The 14,689-nt window shown below is 36.7% G+C and overlaps 1 protein-coding gene across 3 annotated transcripts in view; it reads right to left on the bottom strand.

Moving 5' to 3' along the window:
- CENPE (centromere protein E) overlaps nt 1-14,689 on the bottom strand; it is a 37,954-nt gene that overhangs the window by 23,093 nt on the left and 172 nt on the right. For 2 of the 3 annotated variants that reach the window (XM_075090734.1, XM_075090735.1), the window contains exons 2-19: nt 14,298-14,389; nt 13,356-13,445; nt 13,159-13,277; nt 12,101-12,220; nt 10,993-11,074; nt 10,734-10,801; nt 10,584-10,655; nt 8,881-8,932; nt 7,976-8,063; nt 7,656-7,782; nt 6,850-6,969; nt 5,384-5,542; nt 4,866-5,010; nt 3,477-3,571; nt 3,122-3,178; nt 2,874-3,041; nt 615-689; nt 242-364 (exon numbers count right to left, since the gene is read on the bottom strand). In XM_075090734.1, coding sequence (XP_074946835.1) covers nt 242-364; nt 615-689; nt 2,874-3,041; nt 3,122-3,178; nt 3,477-3,571; nt 4,866-5,010; nt 5,384-5,542; nt 6,850-6,969; nt 7,656-7,782; nt 7,976-8,063; nt 8,881-8,932; nt 10,584-10,655; nt 10,734-10,801; nt 10,993-11,074; nt 12,101-12,220; nt 13,159-13,277; nt 13,356-13,445; nt 14,298-14,389 — 1,852 coding nt within the window. The remainder of the gene's footprint in view (nt 1-241; nt 365-614; nt 690-2,873; nt 3,042-3,121; nt 3,179-3,476; nt 3,572-4,865; nt 5,011-5,383; nt 5,543-6,849; nt 6,970-7,655; nt 7,783-7,975; nt 8,064-8,880; nt 8,933-10,583; nt 10,656-10,733; nt 10,802-10,992; nt 11,075-12,100; nt 12,221-13,158; nt 13,278-13,355; nt 13,446-14,297; nt 14,390-14,689) is intronic. The other variant, XM_075090736.1, reaches the window with a different exon arrangement.

The raw sequence follows: 14,689 nt of genomic DNA, 5'->3' as shown, positions 1-14,689 counted from the left end.
GTTCCTTATCATGTGGTTAAAATGTAAATATAGGCTCAGAAAACTTGCTAAGTTTACTCTAAGCTTCACTTCAGAGTACTGCTGTATGATAGTGTTGTAATTAGCATTTTAAGCTTTGTAAAAAAAATCCCTAACATCTATTGGGGAGCAGATTTTAATTATACCAAGGTTTTACCTAAATTTAACCCGCCTCCAACAAAACCAAAATCATCTCTCAACCCAGCAGGAAACTCAAATTTACCCCCAAAAAAGATGTGTCCTTTTTCTCTGTTGCTGCTTTCTGTAATTCTTCCACACGATTATGTAATATTTTTATTTTGTTCTCTTTCTCCTTCAGCTGTTCCAATTTGGAGTTTATTTCTGCCTAGAAGTTGGAGAAAAGAGGAAGAAGGAAGATTCAAGTGCCTGAAAACTAGTTTAGGTTCTCAGGTAAGAATTTAACAAAATCCTTCTTTGTACATAGTAAGCATTCATGGTTTTTAGGCATATCGTCCTTACATTAGGTAAGGCCAACCAAAGCCCACTGACCTCTAAGGTTGTCCTCAGCACATACAGTATTTCAAAATAAACAAACCAAGCACATTTCATACAGGTAAACTCATGGACAGGCTCACCTCAAGTTCCTCATTGTACACTTCAGCATTTGAAACTAGATTCTTTAAGTTGGTAATTTCATGCATTAGTTGTATCTGTGGAGCAAATTGAAGCAAAATTGCAGAGGATGTTAGAAAGCACCCACACCAGTAGTTTTAGTCGCCAACACCATGAAAATAAGCAAGGTCTATCTTGTGTTTTCTTTTTGATTAGTGGGCAAACCATACACACACAGAGGCATATCTATTTAAACAGCTACAAAGCAAGTTGCTACATATTCTTTCAAATGGATAGATGAGACAAAGCTCTGTTTTAGCTTCCCAGCAATTAAAACGTGTTCAAGTACAACTTAACCTGCAACAGCTTGAGAAGCAAGAGCAACGTGATCAAAGCAATTAATGCAGAAATTGTACAGGTATGACACTTCAAATTCTAGTCATGTTAAGCAGCTTTTTATGACACCGTGCAGATATTTATGATTTAATCTATTCACTAACAAGAACGAGAAGGTGCCAAAATTGAGGTAAAGCAAGCCATGAACACATTCAATGGCATCCTCTGAAAAGAGGCACAAGCAGACGACTAGATAGAAAAGCACTTCTAAAATTGAAGAACACTTCTTTTCATCTTTGTTAGAAAAGCTTTACAATAAGCACTCATCTACAAGTACTTCTGTATAGTCACAAGCATAGGTAAGGGAAAATCCAGTAATTTTAAGATCAGTGAAAACCTTTAAAACAAGGACTCTCCTGTGAGTATTTCTATATAGTTAGGAGTATAGTGCAAGAAGAAAACCCAATCTGTAATCTTAAAGCCAGAGGATGGCTGTAGCAATTACGGTACAATATTACCATCAGAAGTAATTTAATGTTATTATTGGAATAATAGAGTTTACCTGTATACGTCTATGGTGATTTAAATTGATGAATTTCAACTAATGTATTTAAGTGAAGTACGTGACCTTTCAGTATTACTGTAATTAAACTGCTACATGGGTATCAACAAATGCTTACATTTTATGGACTGTCTTCAGATGCATATCTGAAAACATGAATCATTCAAAAAGCAATTCTTGCAATAGAAGCTACTTAAGAACATTGCATCTATTACTAGATACACAAAAGCACTGCAGGGAAAACTGTAACTGAGGATTTATTAAGTGTTGGCTGATAAGGAAGACACCACAATTAGTCTAGCCTACAAAGAGTCTTCTAAAGAATATTAAAAACAAGCTAAAATTGTAATCTATCATGGATCCATTTTGTTTAAGATCCATAAATCTTTGTAGGGAACACAATGGTTCCCTATAGAGAGGCGATCTTATTAAATTGTAACCTGAAACCACAATGCAACTTCAGCTTCAACATTAGTTTCAGAGTCAGAGGATATTAAAACAGAGTAGCATGGACAAGTAATCCGCAGAAAAGGTATCAGAAAATAAATGGAATAATACATATATGTCTCAAGACCTCAAGTTGTTGGTTTTGGGGTTTCGTTTGTTTGGCTTTATTTTTGTTTGTGGTTTTTTTTTGTTGGTTGGTTGGTTTTTTGCGCTGATGATTTATTTCAGTCTAGTCCTAGTAACACATATTTTAGGTGATTGTCCAGATGTTTTATGCTCTGATTCTAACAAGGCACATCTCTACTAACATCATAAGGAGGTGAAGAGAACTGAAAATCAGCATTTCCTATATCATAAGTTACCCAGTAGGTAGGTTTACTTTTTCTGATTTCCTGGCACAAAATGCAATGTTTCAATTTTCCACAAATATTACTATTCACACTATTATTTTTAAATATTTTATTACTAAGTTAAATAATATGTTAAGAGTTAATGGTCACATAGTTCAATGGATTACCAAAAATCAAAGCTATCTTGGATTTTAAACCAAGATGTTTTGTACAAGAAATGTGAAATATGGTTTAGCAACCATAATTTAACTTCAAAACAGTTCTAAATTGTATTTACACAGCAAAGAAACTGCCTCTTGCAAAAATCTAGAGTGAAACTCGGATCACACATATATAAAAATAATATACAGAAACATATATACACACAGACTTCAGTATGCAAACTCTCCAAAAAATTAAGTCTGAATTTTACACTCTGAGTAAATCCAGTTTAAATCCTGGGTTCATTCATTCAGTTGCAGAACACAGCTTATAACACTATCTGTTTGTGAATCAACATCCAAGTGTATGTACACTGAGTAAACTCTAGAAAATAATTTAAGCATAGAGAATTCTTATCTCTCAGTGTTTATTTCAGTGCATCTTACCTCATGATCTTTTTGTGTTTGTTTTTCCAGTGCTTCAAATTCATCCATTTCTATTTTTTCCTTCAGTTTCTCCTTTATTTCATTTATTTCTAGTTTCAACTGCTCATTTTCCAATACTAGGTTATTAAAATTAGCTTGCAGGACATTGACCTCATTTACAGCAATATCCTGAAGAAACAGCACAAGAAGCTTTAGAAGTTGTTGCTGGAATGTCAGTATTACTTCTAGAAAATACAGAACAGACTTACCTTTTCTAGTGCTAATGCTTCACAGAGTTGCACAGATTCTTCAAAGTCTCTTTGAGTCTAGAAAAAGATTTGCTCTCTGTTAACTGATCTACAAGCATGTTTATATTATATTCTTGTTGCTTGTCTTCTCACAGCTAGTCCTATTTAAACACCAAAGCTTACTGGATCATTCTCCATAGAACCATCCCACAATTTCAAAGAGATGTCCAAGAAACCTACTTTCTAGCCAGTTATAACTACTCTTCAGACATATAAAAGAATATTGGTGTTCTACAGAAGGGTAAGAGTGACCTTACTAAGAAGCATGTAATGTATATGCACTGTATTAGGCAACCAAAATAAACTGTGATGTTACCCAATTCATGTTAGGTCCAGCAGTCCATTCCACTTCTGAAATTTGATCAGGAAGCATCAGACATTGGTTGTCATGTTCAGAATTCTCTAACACAGCTGACAAGAAAGATTTATTAAGAAAACAGAGTAGCAGTAGATTTTAAACTGGACATCAAGAATTATTTTTTAATCAAATTATTTTATCACACTGGAAACAATCATTCAATGGCAAAGATGTAGCACACTGAGTAGGACTTCTGAACATCATGAATTTCTCTTATGAAAGGGAACAACACCGAAGTTCAAGTCCCTACACTTACGCTGAGCACCTTATAACAAGTTAGTGAATACTAAACCAAATCCAGAGTATATACTTAATTACATACTGGGAAAAGTCTTAAGTGTTAAGGAAAGAACCACTCAACAGTATCCTGCAAGACTTAAAGAAAAAAGCGTGCACACACACACCCCAATAGAGAAAAACCCCCAGCAATCCACACACAAGCAAAAAAGCTTGTCAGAAGGATAGGTTGCTGAATTGTATTATCTTACAGCCTTGTTACAATACTGTTTAGTTATTCTCTTGTCTTCAGTTCAACTTTCTTTGTCCCTTGCTCTTCCAAGAAGTCCTTGAGTTCCTCTATATCTCAACCTGATCTTTGAGTAATAACTTCTCTGTTCTTTTTGAAGATTTTGGAAATTCACTCATACCCCCTTTACCCCCAACTCCTTTTTGGGGGGAAGAGCACAGTTTGCACAAATAGTCTCTGTTAAATAGCTTTGGCTACTTTTACAAAAAACGGAGGGTTGGGGTAAACTGCATGGCAGAAGTATTTATAGACCCTGCCTGTTATCTCACAGCTCTTACCTTTGGTTTTAACGAAAGCTCAATATCCAGAAGAGGAGACAGGGAACCCAGAAATGTGATTTCTTCAGAAAGCGTGTACAGGGATATTTGGTATTGTTGGGGTTTTTTTTGCTTGTTTTGTCTTTTTTTAAATTTGTGCTATCAAAGAGTCAACTCGTTCCCTTTGGAAAATTAAGTAATGCTTGCAAAGCCATCCAACATAAACTTGCTACATATCATTTCACCTGCGATAGTAAGATTCATGCTCCCACTTTTTAAAAAAGATGAACCTTATTTCCAGCACAAGAAGCACCATTGTGCTAAAACCACTTCCCTTCCAGGCAGCATTCTTTGCTGGCAGAGAAATGTAATTTTCTTATGGGCTACAGGTAACTTTCAACACTGGGTTCAAGCAACATAATTTTAGCATAGAGTCAACTAAATGCAGCTTTTGTATTATTAAGAAATTAATTTGCTTTTTAACTTAGATTTATTAAGAAGGGATTATTTATCATTTCAAAGCTGCTTTGCAGAGTTTCCTTATTTTTTCCTGAATATACTTACAGTCCTCCAAGTCTGGTAGTACCGACAAAGACATTTTCATTTTTTTTGTTTCAGCCAGCCTTGGTTTTTCAAAGTCTTCAAAATAGCTCACATTCGCCTGGTTTATTTTACCAGGAGCCCAAGTAACTCTTCTTCTTCTCTTGGCCTTTAAAAAAGTATTTACAGAAAAAAGTGACACAACCAAAGCACTAAGGAGAGAGTAGATGTTGCATTAGGCTAGTTCCTATAACAGTAGCAGCAGCTAATTAAACAAGGTTTTCAGTTTCTTCAAAACTGAACTACAGCATAACAGTTAAAGCAAAAGTCTCTGCAGTTACTTTCACTGCAACGCAACACTGAGTTGACACTCCCTGAGAAATTATTTTAAGAGTTACCCTGTTAAAAATAAGATAGATTATGTGAAAACTGCCTAATCAAACTAATTCTTCATTGTCAATATAACCCTACATATTTAATATCACCATGTGCAAAGTATTTCAGAGTTAACAAACATGATCTAGAACAAATAAGATGCTTACCTTAGAATTCTGTTTTGAGGCAAAGGAGGCAGAAGTCACCAGCATCTCAGTCAAGTTTCGTATCCTATCTTCCTGTACTTTTTGAAGAGAATTTTTTTCTTCCAACAGCTGGGCCAATTGGTCTTTTTCCATTGCATGAATTTGAGTCTTCGAAGACACCTTCCATAAAAAGAATATTAATCAGACTGACATTTTAAGAGCACAAACTACTCCTGTAGAAGATAGACAATTACTAATTTTTAAAAACAACTACACACATATATTCTTTTAAGTCTGGAAGAGCTGTCTACAATTGTCTAAAGATAAGACTAACAATTCAGTCTACAATTTACCTGTAGACTTCATATTTAAAGGGGTCAAAATTCCCCAATACAGCCTCAGATTTTTCTAGGAAAAAAAAGAAGCATTCTTTTCAGTGTAACATAGTTTAAGATGACCTTCCCATGGTGCCAGAAGCTCTTTGAGGAGAGCATTACAGAAAGCTACTCTAGTGCACATGGTCTCTTCAAATTTGAAGTACTGAAAAATTATGCTATTGTAAAGCAATTACATTACAGTAGCTAGTTTTCGGGGCAACTTTATCATAGAGTAATTCAAAGTTCACACGGCATTTTCCAAACTCTTCTGTTTTTAAATAAGTACTGTCTTCATGACCTACTACATCAGAAGTTAGTAAACACATTTCTAGGTGCAAGTTTATACTGCAAATTATCTTTAAAAATAAGAGGTCCATTATTTTGCCTTAAACTTTTCCTATGACTATTTTTTATTTGCAAAAAAATATACACATCTTTTGATCATCTAATCCACCAGAACAGGAAAATCACAATTTTGAACATACTATGTTTTATCTTTTACGATCTAAGCTCTAACAAGACTTGCAAGATTGCTCCTCAACTCCATAGACTTTTGGAGAAAGATGAACACGAGAGACTACACTGTTTGATGGGAAGTTACTATTGTTCATTTTCTAAATGTATCTTCTGCCCATACATGACATAACTTTTGCCAGTGATCTTAGGCAGTTGCAGCTTCTTGCAACTGAAGTTGATGTTAAACACGGGGAAGGGTAAAAAAAAAAATATATTGCGATTAGAGATTCCAGCTTAATTCATAAGAAGTTATTGAATGTCAGTTACTTATTCCTTTTGATCTGTGGCAATATAAGAGCGTGCTATAAGGCACGACAAATTTCTACTTCTTAAATGAATTAACCTGCAGGAAGAAAACAGTTCAGTTAGTCCATCTCATCCAGTGTTAGCTTTCACACAGATATGTTGACTATCATCAGTTGTTCTAAACTTCACATCACCTTTTCGATTTCTATCTTATTGACAGAAACAACAGATATCACTTTAAACAGTTTACCTACCCTTCCAAATTTAACTGGTTTTGGTTTAAAACAGAACGTTTGCAAATGGCTATCAGTACTAAGGGTAGGCTAATTTTAATAAGTTATTACATACTTCCTCCAGCTGCTTTTTCAAATCCAGAATTTCTTTGCGGTATCTCTTCAGGAGGGCATCATCATCAAGTACCTCATTGACTTTCGGAGTATTCTTCATTCTTTTGGCTGTATTAGCAAACTGGAAGAATATTTTCTCATGGGCAATAGTTTGAGAACAAATACATCAAAAGATTTATTCCGTCTCTCATTTCCCAACAGAATTAAAGGGACAGTTTATTAGATAAAGACCAACATATAATAAAGGACACAAATATTTACATTTGCTTATTTTTCATGCATTCTAAGCTTTGAAAAGTTAACTTTTCTTTGCTCGATATCAATACCTAAAAAGTAAGCCTAACATTTAAGCTAAACTTTACCAAGTTATTTTTCTATTTAATCAAAAAAGCCAGAAGACCACCAAAAAAGGAAGACAGTCCTACCTAAAGAATACAGTTCACAAATAGTTGTTATCCACCCTTCCTATCTAACATCTTGTGTTAGCAAAAACTTGTTGTTCTAACTGTCTTTGGAAAAGGCAAATGAGAAAATATCTACTTCCAGCAAGTTATCTACTGCCAGCAAGGTGAGAGAAGGAGCTTTGTTCTAAATACCAGAAAACTCTAGTTAGACAACTTAGTACAAGATGACAACTGGGAAAAGATGCTGTGTAAAAAACAAGTATTTCAAGTTCCAAGTCCACAAAGGACCCTTAGAAGATTCAAGTGCCTACAGATCCAGTGGATTGTATTTTCCACTCCTCCAACTCGTCTACAATGAAGCCTTGAGTCAGAATAATGCTTGAAAACAGATGAAAAGTTTTACCTGAAGAGTACTGAGTGTTTCATCATAAGAAACAGGAGTAATTGTACAAATAATAACAGTCTTAGCATTTCCTCCAAGGGAGTTCTGCAGAATTCGAGTCAGCTTGCTGTCTCTGTAATTTATGAAGCTGATGAAAGAGGGAAAGGGAAAAAACAACAACAAAAAATTAATATTTTTGTATAGAAAAACCGCAGTAAATCTTTTTAAAGGTAATGTTATTTGAAATAGTTACCTACATAAAATAGGATTATATATAGAGTTTAATTTCTTAGTTTATTAGTGACTTCTCTTAAAACTGATATACAAGCACCAGTGCTTACCCAGAAGGGTCATCACAAAGTTTTTTGATAACTTGACCCAGAATGAACAAGCTCCTGTTTATATTGCAGCCTTCTTTCAGTCGGACACCTGGGTATCACACAGTAATTTTTGGTTATTTTTTTTTTAATTTAAAACAACATTAAGATACATTTTCAACCTGTCAAGCTTTTGTGCTAAGTTATACTCAGAGGGATTACACAAGAGTTAAATCTCAAGTGCCACAATGTATTATGACCCATCAGCAGCCAGTATCAAGTCCTTTGTAATAGCTGAAATGTATCAAGATAAGATAGTAAGCTATCATAAACACGAATAATCTTTACATAGTAAGTAGCAGGGGCTATAAGAACTTTAACTTGGTTTCCTGTCTAAATTGTGTATATGCCCATATTTACATGTGTAAGTAAACCAAACCAGCCCTAGATACAACTTTGGGGTAAGTTATTCCTTGTAGAAGAGAATATTAACTTGTGTTTCTCTCGGATCACTTTTTTTTTAATTATAAAGGCTTTTTTGTGCAGCTTCATGCTGTCATTGCTAATGATCAAGCTTCCTCTTATCTAAAGAGTGAGCCATCTAGTCACTCTTCACCTTTACATGTAAGTCCCTACAAGTTTCTAATGATTTCTTTACTACAGGTGAATCTTTACTGATTTATCTCCATTGTATTAGTTCAGTGCATGACTGTTGCTGGACCAGCTGTTCTAGAAAAGCCGTATTACTACCTGTTTGCACTTTACAGCATTTTCAGTATTTTCCTGAGTAGATCCTGCCCCACCAATGGGAAAAGAGATTTAAACAATAAGTAGCACAATAGCACATAAATAATTTCCCTTCAATCACAGTCTCTCACAAGGGTTAATTAACAGAAGTGGTCATCAGGAGAGCCTCATTTAACACTCACCTTCAGAACCTGTTTGACTCGCTCTTTCACTGCCTGCCAGATCTACCAAGTTCTGCAAATTCATTAAATATTTCACAGGTTAGTTCTGAGGCCATTTAGTTTTAGATCCTCTTAACTCTAAATTTCTGCTAGGAATTTCATAAGCTAAAGTTACACTTAGAAAAAAGCAACAGCTCTGTCATTACTGGAAGTAATCCATACCTACTACACACATACCAACCAATAATTTCAAGGTACATAAGGACATGGAATAAGCTTGTACAAACTCCTAATACCACCCTGAACAGTGTTTCAGTCTTGCAGTGTAATTCCCCTACACTCAGTAACAAGAAGATAAATATAGTTTCTCAGTAAGGAAGTGTTAACTACAGATTCAAGCCGTAGGAAGCTTCATAAAATCACAGATCATCTGGTCAAATCTTTCATGGGGAAGAGAGCCTAGATGAGATTATCTAGCACCCTGCCCTGATTCAGCTGTATGTCTCTCCTTGCCTGTCATTGTGGGGATAAGGAAAGGAAGAAATTAAGTACCAGAGGAAAAGCCTCCCTCAGTATGGTTCCAAGTCAGCTAGAACTTCACAGCATCCCATAATGATTTGCCTGAGCAAGTAGCCCTCACTTTAATGGGTTTCCATTTCAGAAGGGTAAAATCCTGGACTAACTCCAAGCCACAACAGGCCAAAAAATCCCCTATCTCCCCCATTACAGTAAAACCTAGTTATACTATATACATAGGTACATACATATACACTGGTACACATGCTACCTATACTAGAGGTTACTATGAAGTCAGCTGGAACAGAGAGACAGGGTGGAAGGTGGTGTAAGAAGAGTAGATCCCATAAGCTACAGTGAGAAAATAAAGCAGGCAGTAGTTTGCTCAGATACTGCACAAGCAGTGTTTACATTCAGATCCCAGAGCTTTTTCATATGAAGCCAGAACACAAATCTCTTTCCAGAACATGACTGACTTAATGCTATTCCCAATTCTGAATGAGAGTGCTCATGTGGATTTTAACAAGCTCAGATGCTTTCATATTGATTTCATTCCTCCAGTTGATATGGATTCTTTTCTGAGAATCAAGAAAAGGCAGCATAAAGAAGGCTTCAGAAACCAAAACACTCCCCTGGAGATCAGCAGCTTTTTGCCCCCAGCTTAGAATATTTCATACACTAGTAATCTGAAGAGATGCTAACTAGGGTTACTTTTGAAAAAATTAATCCTCTGGCAATTGCAACTGTAGGCCACATGTTCTTTTAACAACTACTAAATGTGAGGATAAGAGAAGTCTCAAGGTTACCCACTTTAGAAGTCAATTCAGTGGGTTTGTCAGTGGTCAGGAGCTGCGTGTAGGGGTCAGGAACTTGTCAGCAGGGGAAGCTGTGTTTAACAAAATGCCAGAGCACTCGACAATAGTCCCTTAAGCTCCTGGGAAGGCCATAACACTCCCCAATACAGCATGAATTGTCTAGGAACTATTCCCATGTCAGAATCCCTTTGGTGGGAAGATATCCGCTAGATAACATCCCAGGAGTCTCCCTCTGTACAGATGATCCAGAACATTATTTCTGCTTGAGAAGTGTCTGGCAGAAGTTAACAACAAAGCATGCTTGTAATGTCATTATATCTTCTCTTAAACAAGTGGTAACAGTAAATTTTCTACTTAAATGCCTATTTAATAACTTCTTGGAATACAGCTTACCAAGTGGGATACCATCACTGCTCCATCACAGTTTGCATTTGCAGGGTCACTTCGTTCTCTGCTTTCAATGATCTAGAAGAAGAGGGTGCAATAAAGTTTTTGTCACTTAGAAAACAGTAAAACCCCTCCTAATAGCGAAACATTTTTTACCATTCTGAAGATAGTGTGAGAACGGCTGCTGTGTTCATTCATTTTTGTTTCTCCATAATGGCGATTTTCTGTCAAAAAGCAATATTAGAATACTTCTGCTTATATTATGATAAACTGGAAATAACAGACAAAAAGTACCATTTTAAAACTATATGAAAAATACTGATTTCTGAATATAATCTCAAAGAGGTACCCCATGATTCTAGCTGTACCCGATTCATCAATGCTTTTCTAAGATGACATTGGCTAAACAACTCACTTTCTCCTTTTCTGATCCATTCCATAACTTGTTCTGGGGCAACCACCACCTCTTCAATCAGATCTTCTACATATGTATTCCTCTTAAGAACAAAACCAGAAATTAATTTCACTGACCTCTAAAACTCAGTTCAATACACTAAGTTAACATTACTAGCAATTATTATGGTATTTATTAATTTGCTTCCTTCTTAAAAGGAAGTACCATCAGTAGAATGTCTTCACTATGAACACAGGGAACAGGGAAAGTTTAGACCTTTATCATAACTGCAGCCTAAAGGCACGGGCATCAAACAAACAAAGATCTAGAAAGTTCCTAAAAATAAATCTGGTAAGGGAAATATCCTTCTGGACATTTTCTGAGGGAATCCGGAAGTGTATTTCTCAGTAAACGTTAAAAGGCCATAATCGTACAACTGGTAAGTTTCCCTTCCTCCCAAGTTCCAAAAGCACTGATCATTTAGGGCATTGAAAGAAAATAAACCAACCAACCCACCTCACCCCCAAAACAACAACAAAAAAAACCCCAAACCAAACCACTGATTTTTATTATTTGCTACAAAACTTAAAGAAACTGATGATGGCATTACATAGATTTATTTTTCCCTGCTGATCATCTTACTGAATAGTTCTAGTCTGATGGTTATTCTATGATTACCAGTAGAATAAAAGTATCTATGTTGTAGATGATATGAAGACAGTATTAAAGTATCTCTGCATATCTGCTGAAGACTTAACACATTGAGCTAGAGGCTTAATATGATGCTTGTAGAAGTCTTATTAGCTAGACAACTTGCAAGTATTCACTGCCAAAGTTAAATAACACATACTATTCTGGAAAACTTCAGGGATTAAGCCTACAATTACAAACATATATAAAGATGAACCAGCAACAGCAAGGCCAACTTCACCGTTGTTATTCTACTACATCAAGTGTCCTTCTGGTAATTCTGAAGATAACAATCATACAATGTGACACAGAAAAGTTTGGAACTAGATGCCTCTGAAGGCTGGTTTGGTTTTTGCTTTGGGTTTTGTTTTTTTTTTTTAAATTAAACTTCTTTCACTCCAGGCAAGTACAATACTTAGCCTACACAACATCCACTTACATTAACATCCTCACGAATTCCCAGAGGCTTCTTTTTCCTGATGTCACAAAGCAAGTCTGTAATGGTTTCATTGTAGATTTCCATGTAAGAAACCCTTAGCAAGAATTCTCTATCTGGAATCTAATGTTCAAAGGAAGAAAAAAAAAATCCAAACAAACCACCAGACTAATCAACAGACACCTTTTAACACAAGTACTCTGAACAAAAAGGTATATGTTTGGATATCATTCCACATATTTCTTTCCCCATTAGCATCTACCAATAATCATTTTTCTTCTATCCCACCTCTTCGCAGCTGCATTAATGGTATTTCACTTTTCGTAGGTTACAAAAATAAGATAACTTTCCTACAAAAGTGTGACAACAGCCACCCCACTGCTGCTGCTGCTTCTCCTGCCTGCCTGGTAGAGAATACTGGGATGAGGAGAGGCTGCACAATGGACTCAAGGATGACAGCACCATGGAAAGTTGTCTTGGCTTTAGTTACTTTTTCAGACCCCCTAATACACCCTCACCCTCCTCAAAGGAGCAGTGACCATTTCATATAACTGACAACAAGTACCTGATATCCTCAAGGCAGAGTCAAGTGCTCTGCAGATGATGTTTTGGAAATCACTGTTTTAACCTACACCTTCTCCTTACTTCCTATTAGCGTTAAGCAATTAGCCTATGATTCTTTTGAAAGCCTGAAATAAGTAAGTTGTGTCATACTCTTCCCACTAAGAAAAGTCTTTATACTGGTTTTTTTAAACACAAAGCTTCACATTACCTTATCTACCACATTAATGAGTAAGCATCTGTTTATACTTGTAATCAAGGTTTAGGATATTTGCAAGTTTAACAACACCCCCCCAGTTTTGTTCTGACTTGATTCCAACTAATAGAGTCCATTTTTTTTAATAAGTGACATCTTTGCAAGGCTAGCAAAGAAACTGTAACATATTGTCCAATATAAATTCATTTACTTCACAAGCTCCTTCATATGAAAATTAATTTTTCTGTACAATCACAAATATTACTAGTCCTTTCAGCCACTTCAATTTAATGGAATTGCTCACCTCACAGATAATTTTGAAAACATGTTGAATTGCCTTAGGGATAATGCCCACAGAATCTTCATTTCCCATCATTGTGTATGTCTTCCCTGAAGCAGTCTGTCCATAAGCAAAAATTGTGCCTAGGAAGATGGTTAAATTTTACTAACTACTTGTGATCTACATTACAAACAGGATTTAAACACAGTTTTAAAACTTACCATTATAACCTTGCACAGCTGACTGTATAATTGGAACAGCTACTCCTTCATATAACTGCTGCGTGTTGTCACTTGAGTGGAAGACACGATCTTAAAAAAAAATTAAAGGATGTAAATCCACTGTATTGCAAGTCAAACCCACGCTGTCACCTTACTCAGTATCACTGACTTCACATCCAATAAATGCACATCAGATTGTTTGTAGGATAATTCAAACATAAAATTTAATTGTGACACTGCTAACGCAGGCTTTCTTCTGTTTTAAAAAGAAATATTAAACCTAGAACCAAGAAAGATACAACAGACAACAGAGAAGCCAAAAAAAAAACCCTAAGAATGATGGACACAGTTAAATAGCCATCCCATTTAATCCTAAAACCAGTTATGACTAGTTTATCTATGATGAGCATAAGCCTGACAAGGCAGGCTACTTGTTAAACTACTAGCTTGGGAACATGGTTTTATGGAAACTATAGTTTGAGAAAAATCTTTGTAGTGGCTACATTCATGTTAACAAATAAAATGGATCAGTAGGAAGAGACTCAGAGTGAGGCAGTTAGTTATGAGGATCTAACATCCACACCAGGCACTTTTCAGTTTTGGTTCCCCCCCCGCCCCTTCTCCCTAAATGCTCTGGACTAGCCCCAGTCTAGTCCACTTGTAACTGGAATTCACATGAAAAGAATCCAGCTCAGTGTTCCAAAACCACTCTACAGCACGAACCAGAACAGAGAAAGCAGGGTCCAACAGGAAGATGACTTCAAAAGCACGTTCCTAAATTGTGTGTGCCCCAATGGCAGTCCTTCAACTTTATGAAGCTGGAAAAAAAGTTCAGGGACATCGCAGAAGGCTAAGGCCCTTGATGTTAGCATGCATTCAAGCAGTGGAGTAATGAAGGTCCATGTAAGCATCAAAAGAAAACAATCGCTTTCATATTCTTACCGTAACTGAAGACTTTTGTCCCATTCACTTCGGAAATAGTATTATTTTCACTTTTCCAGTGGAATGACACTTTATCCTCCAAAGCATTTTCTCTAAAAGAAGAGATATCCTGTTAGCTTTATTAGGTTAGGACCCTGCTCCTGCAACGCGGGCCTGCCCCCCCACCGCGAGCGCCCCTCTTCCCCAAGGGCCCGCCAGCCCTCTCCGCCCCGCCCCACTCCTTCCTCAGCAGGCAGGGACGCCGCCCTTACGCCCCAGCCTCCCCCTCCTCGGAGGGAACTCCCGGGGGCCCAGCGGAAGGCGAGGGATGGGCACGGCAACACCGGGGGGAGGCCGAGGCCGCGGGCAGCGCAGGACCGCAGCCTCCCCGCCCCGTGCCCGGCCCTGCCGCC

This window comes from Phalacrocorax aristotelis, chromosome 4, assembly GCF_949628215.1.
Source record: "Phalacrocorax aristotelis chromosome 4, bGulAri2.1, whole genome shotgun sequence".
Taxonomy (NCBI): Eukaryota; Metazoa; Chordata; class Aves; order Suliformes; family Phalacrocoracidae; genus Phalacrocorax; species Phalacrocorax aristotelis.
This window is presented reverse-complemented; position numbering and strand designations above follow the sequence as displayed.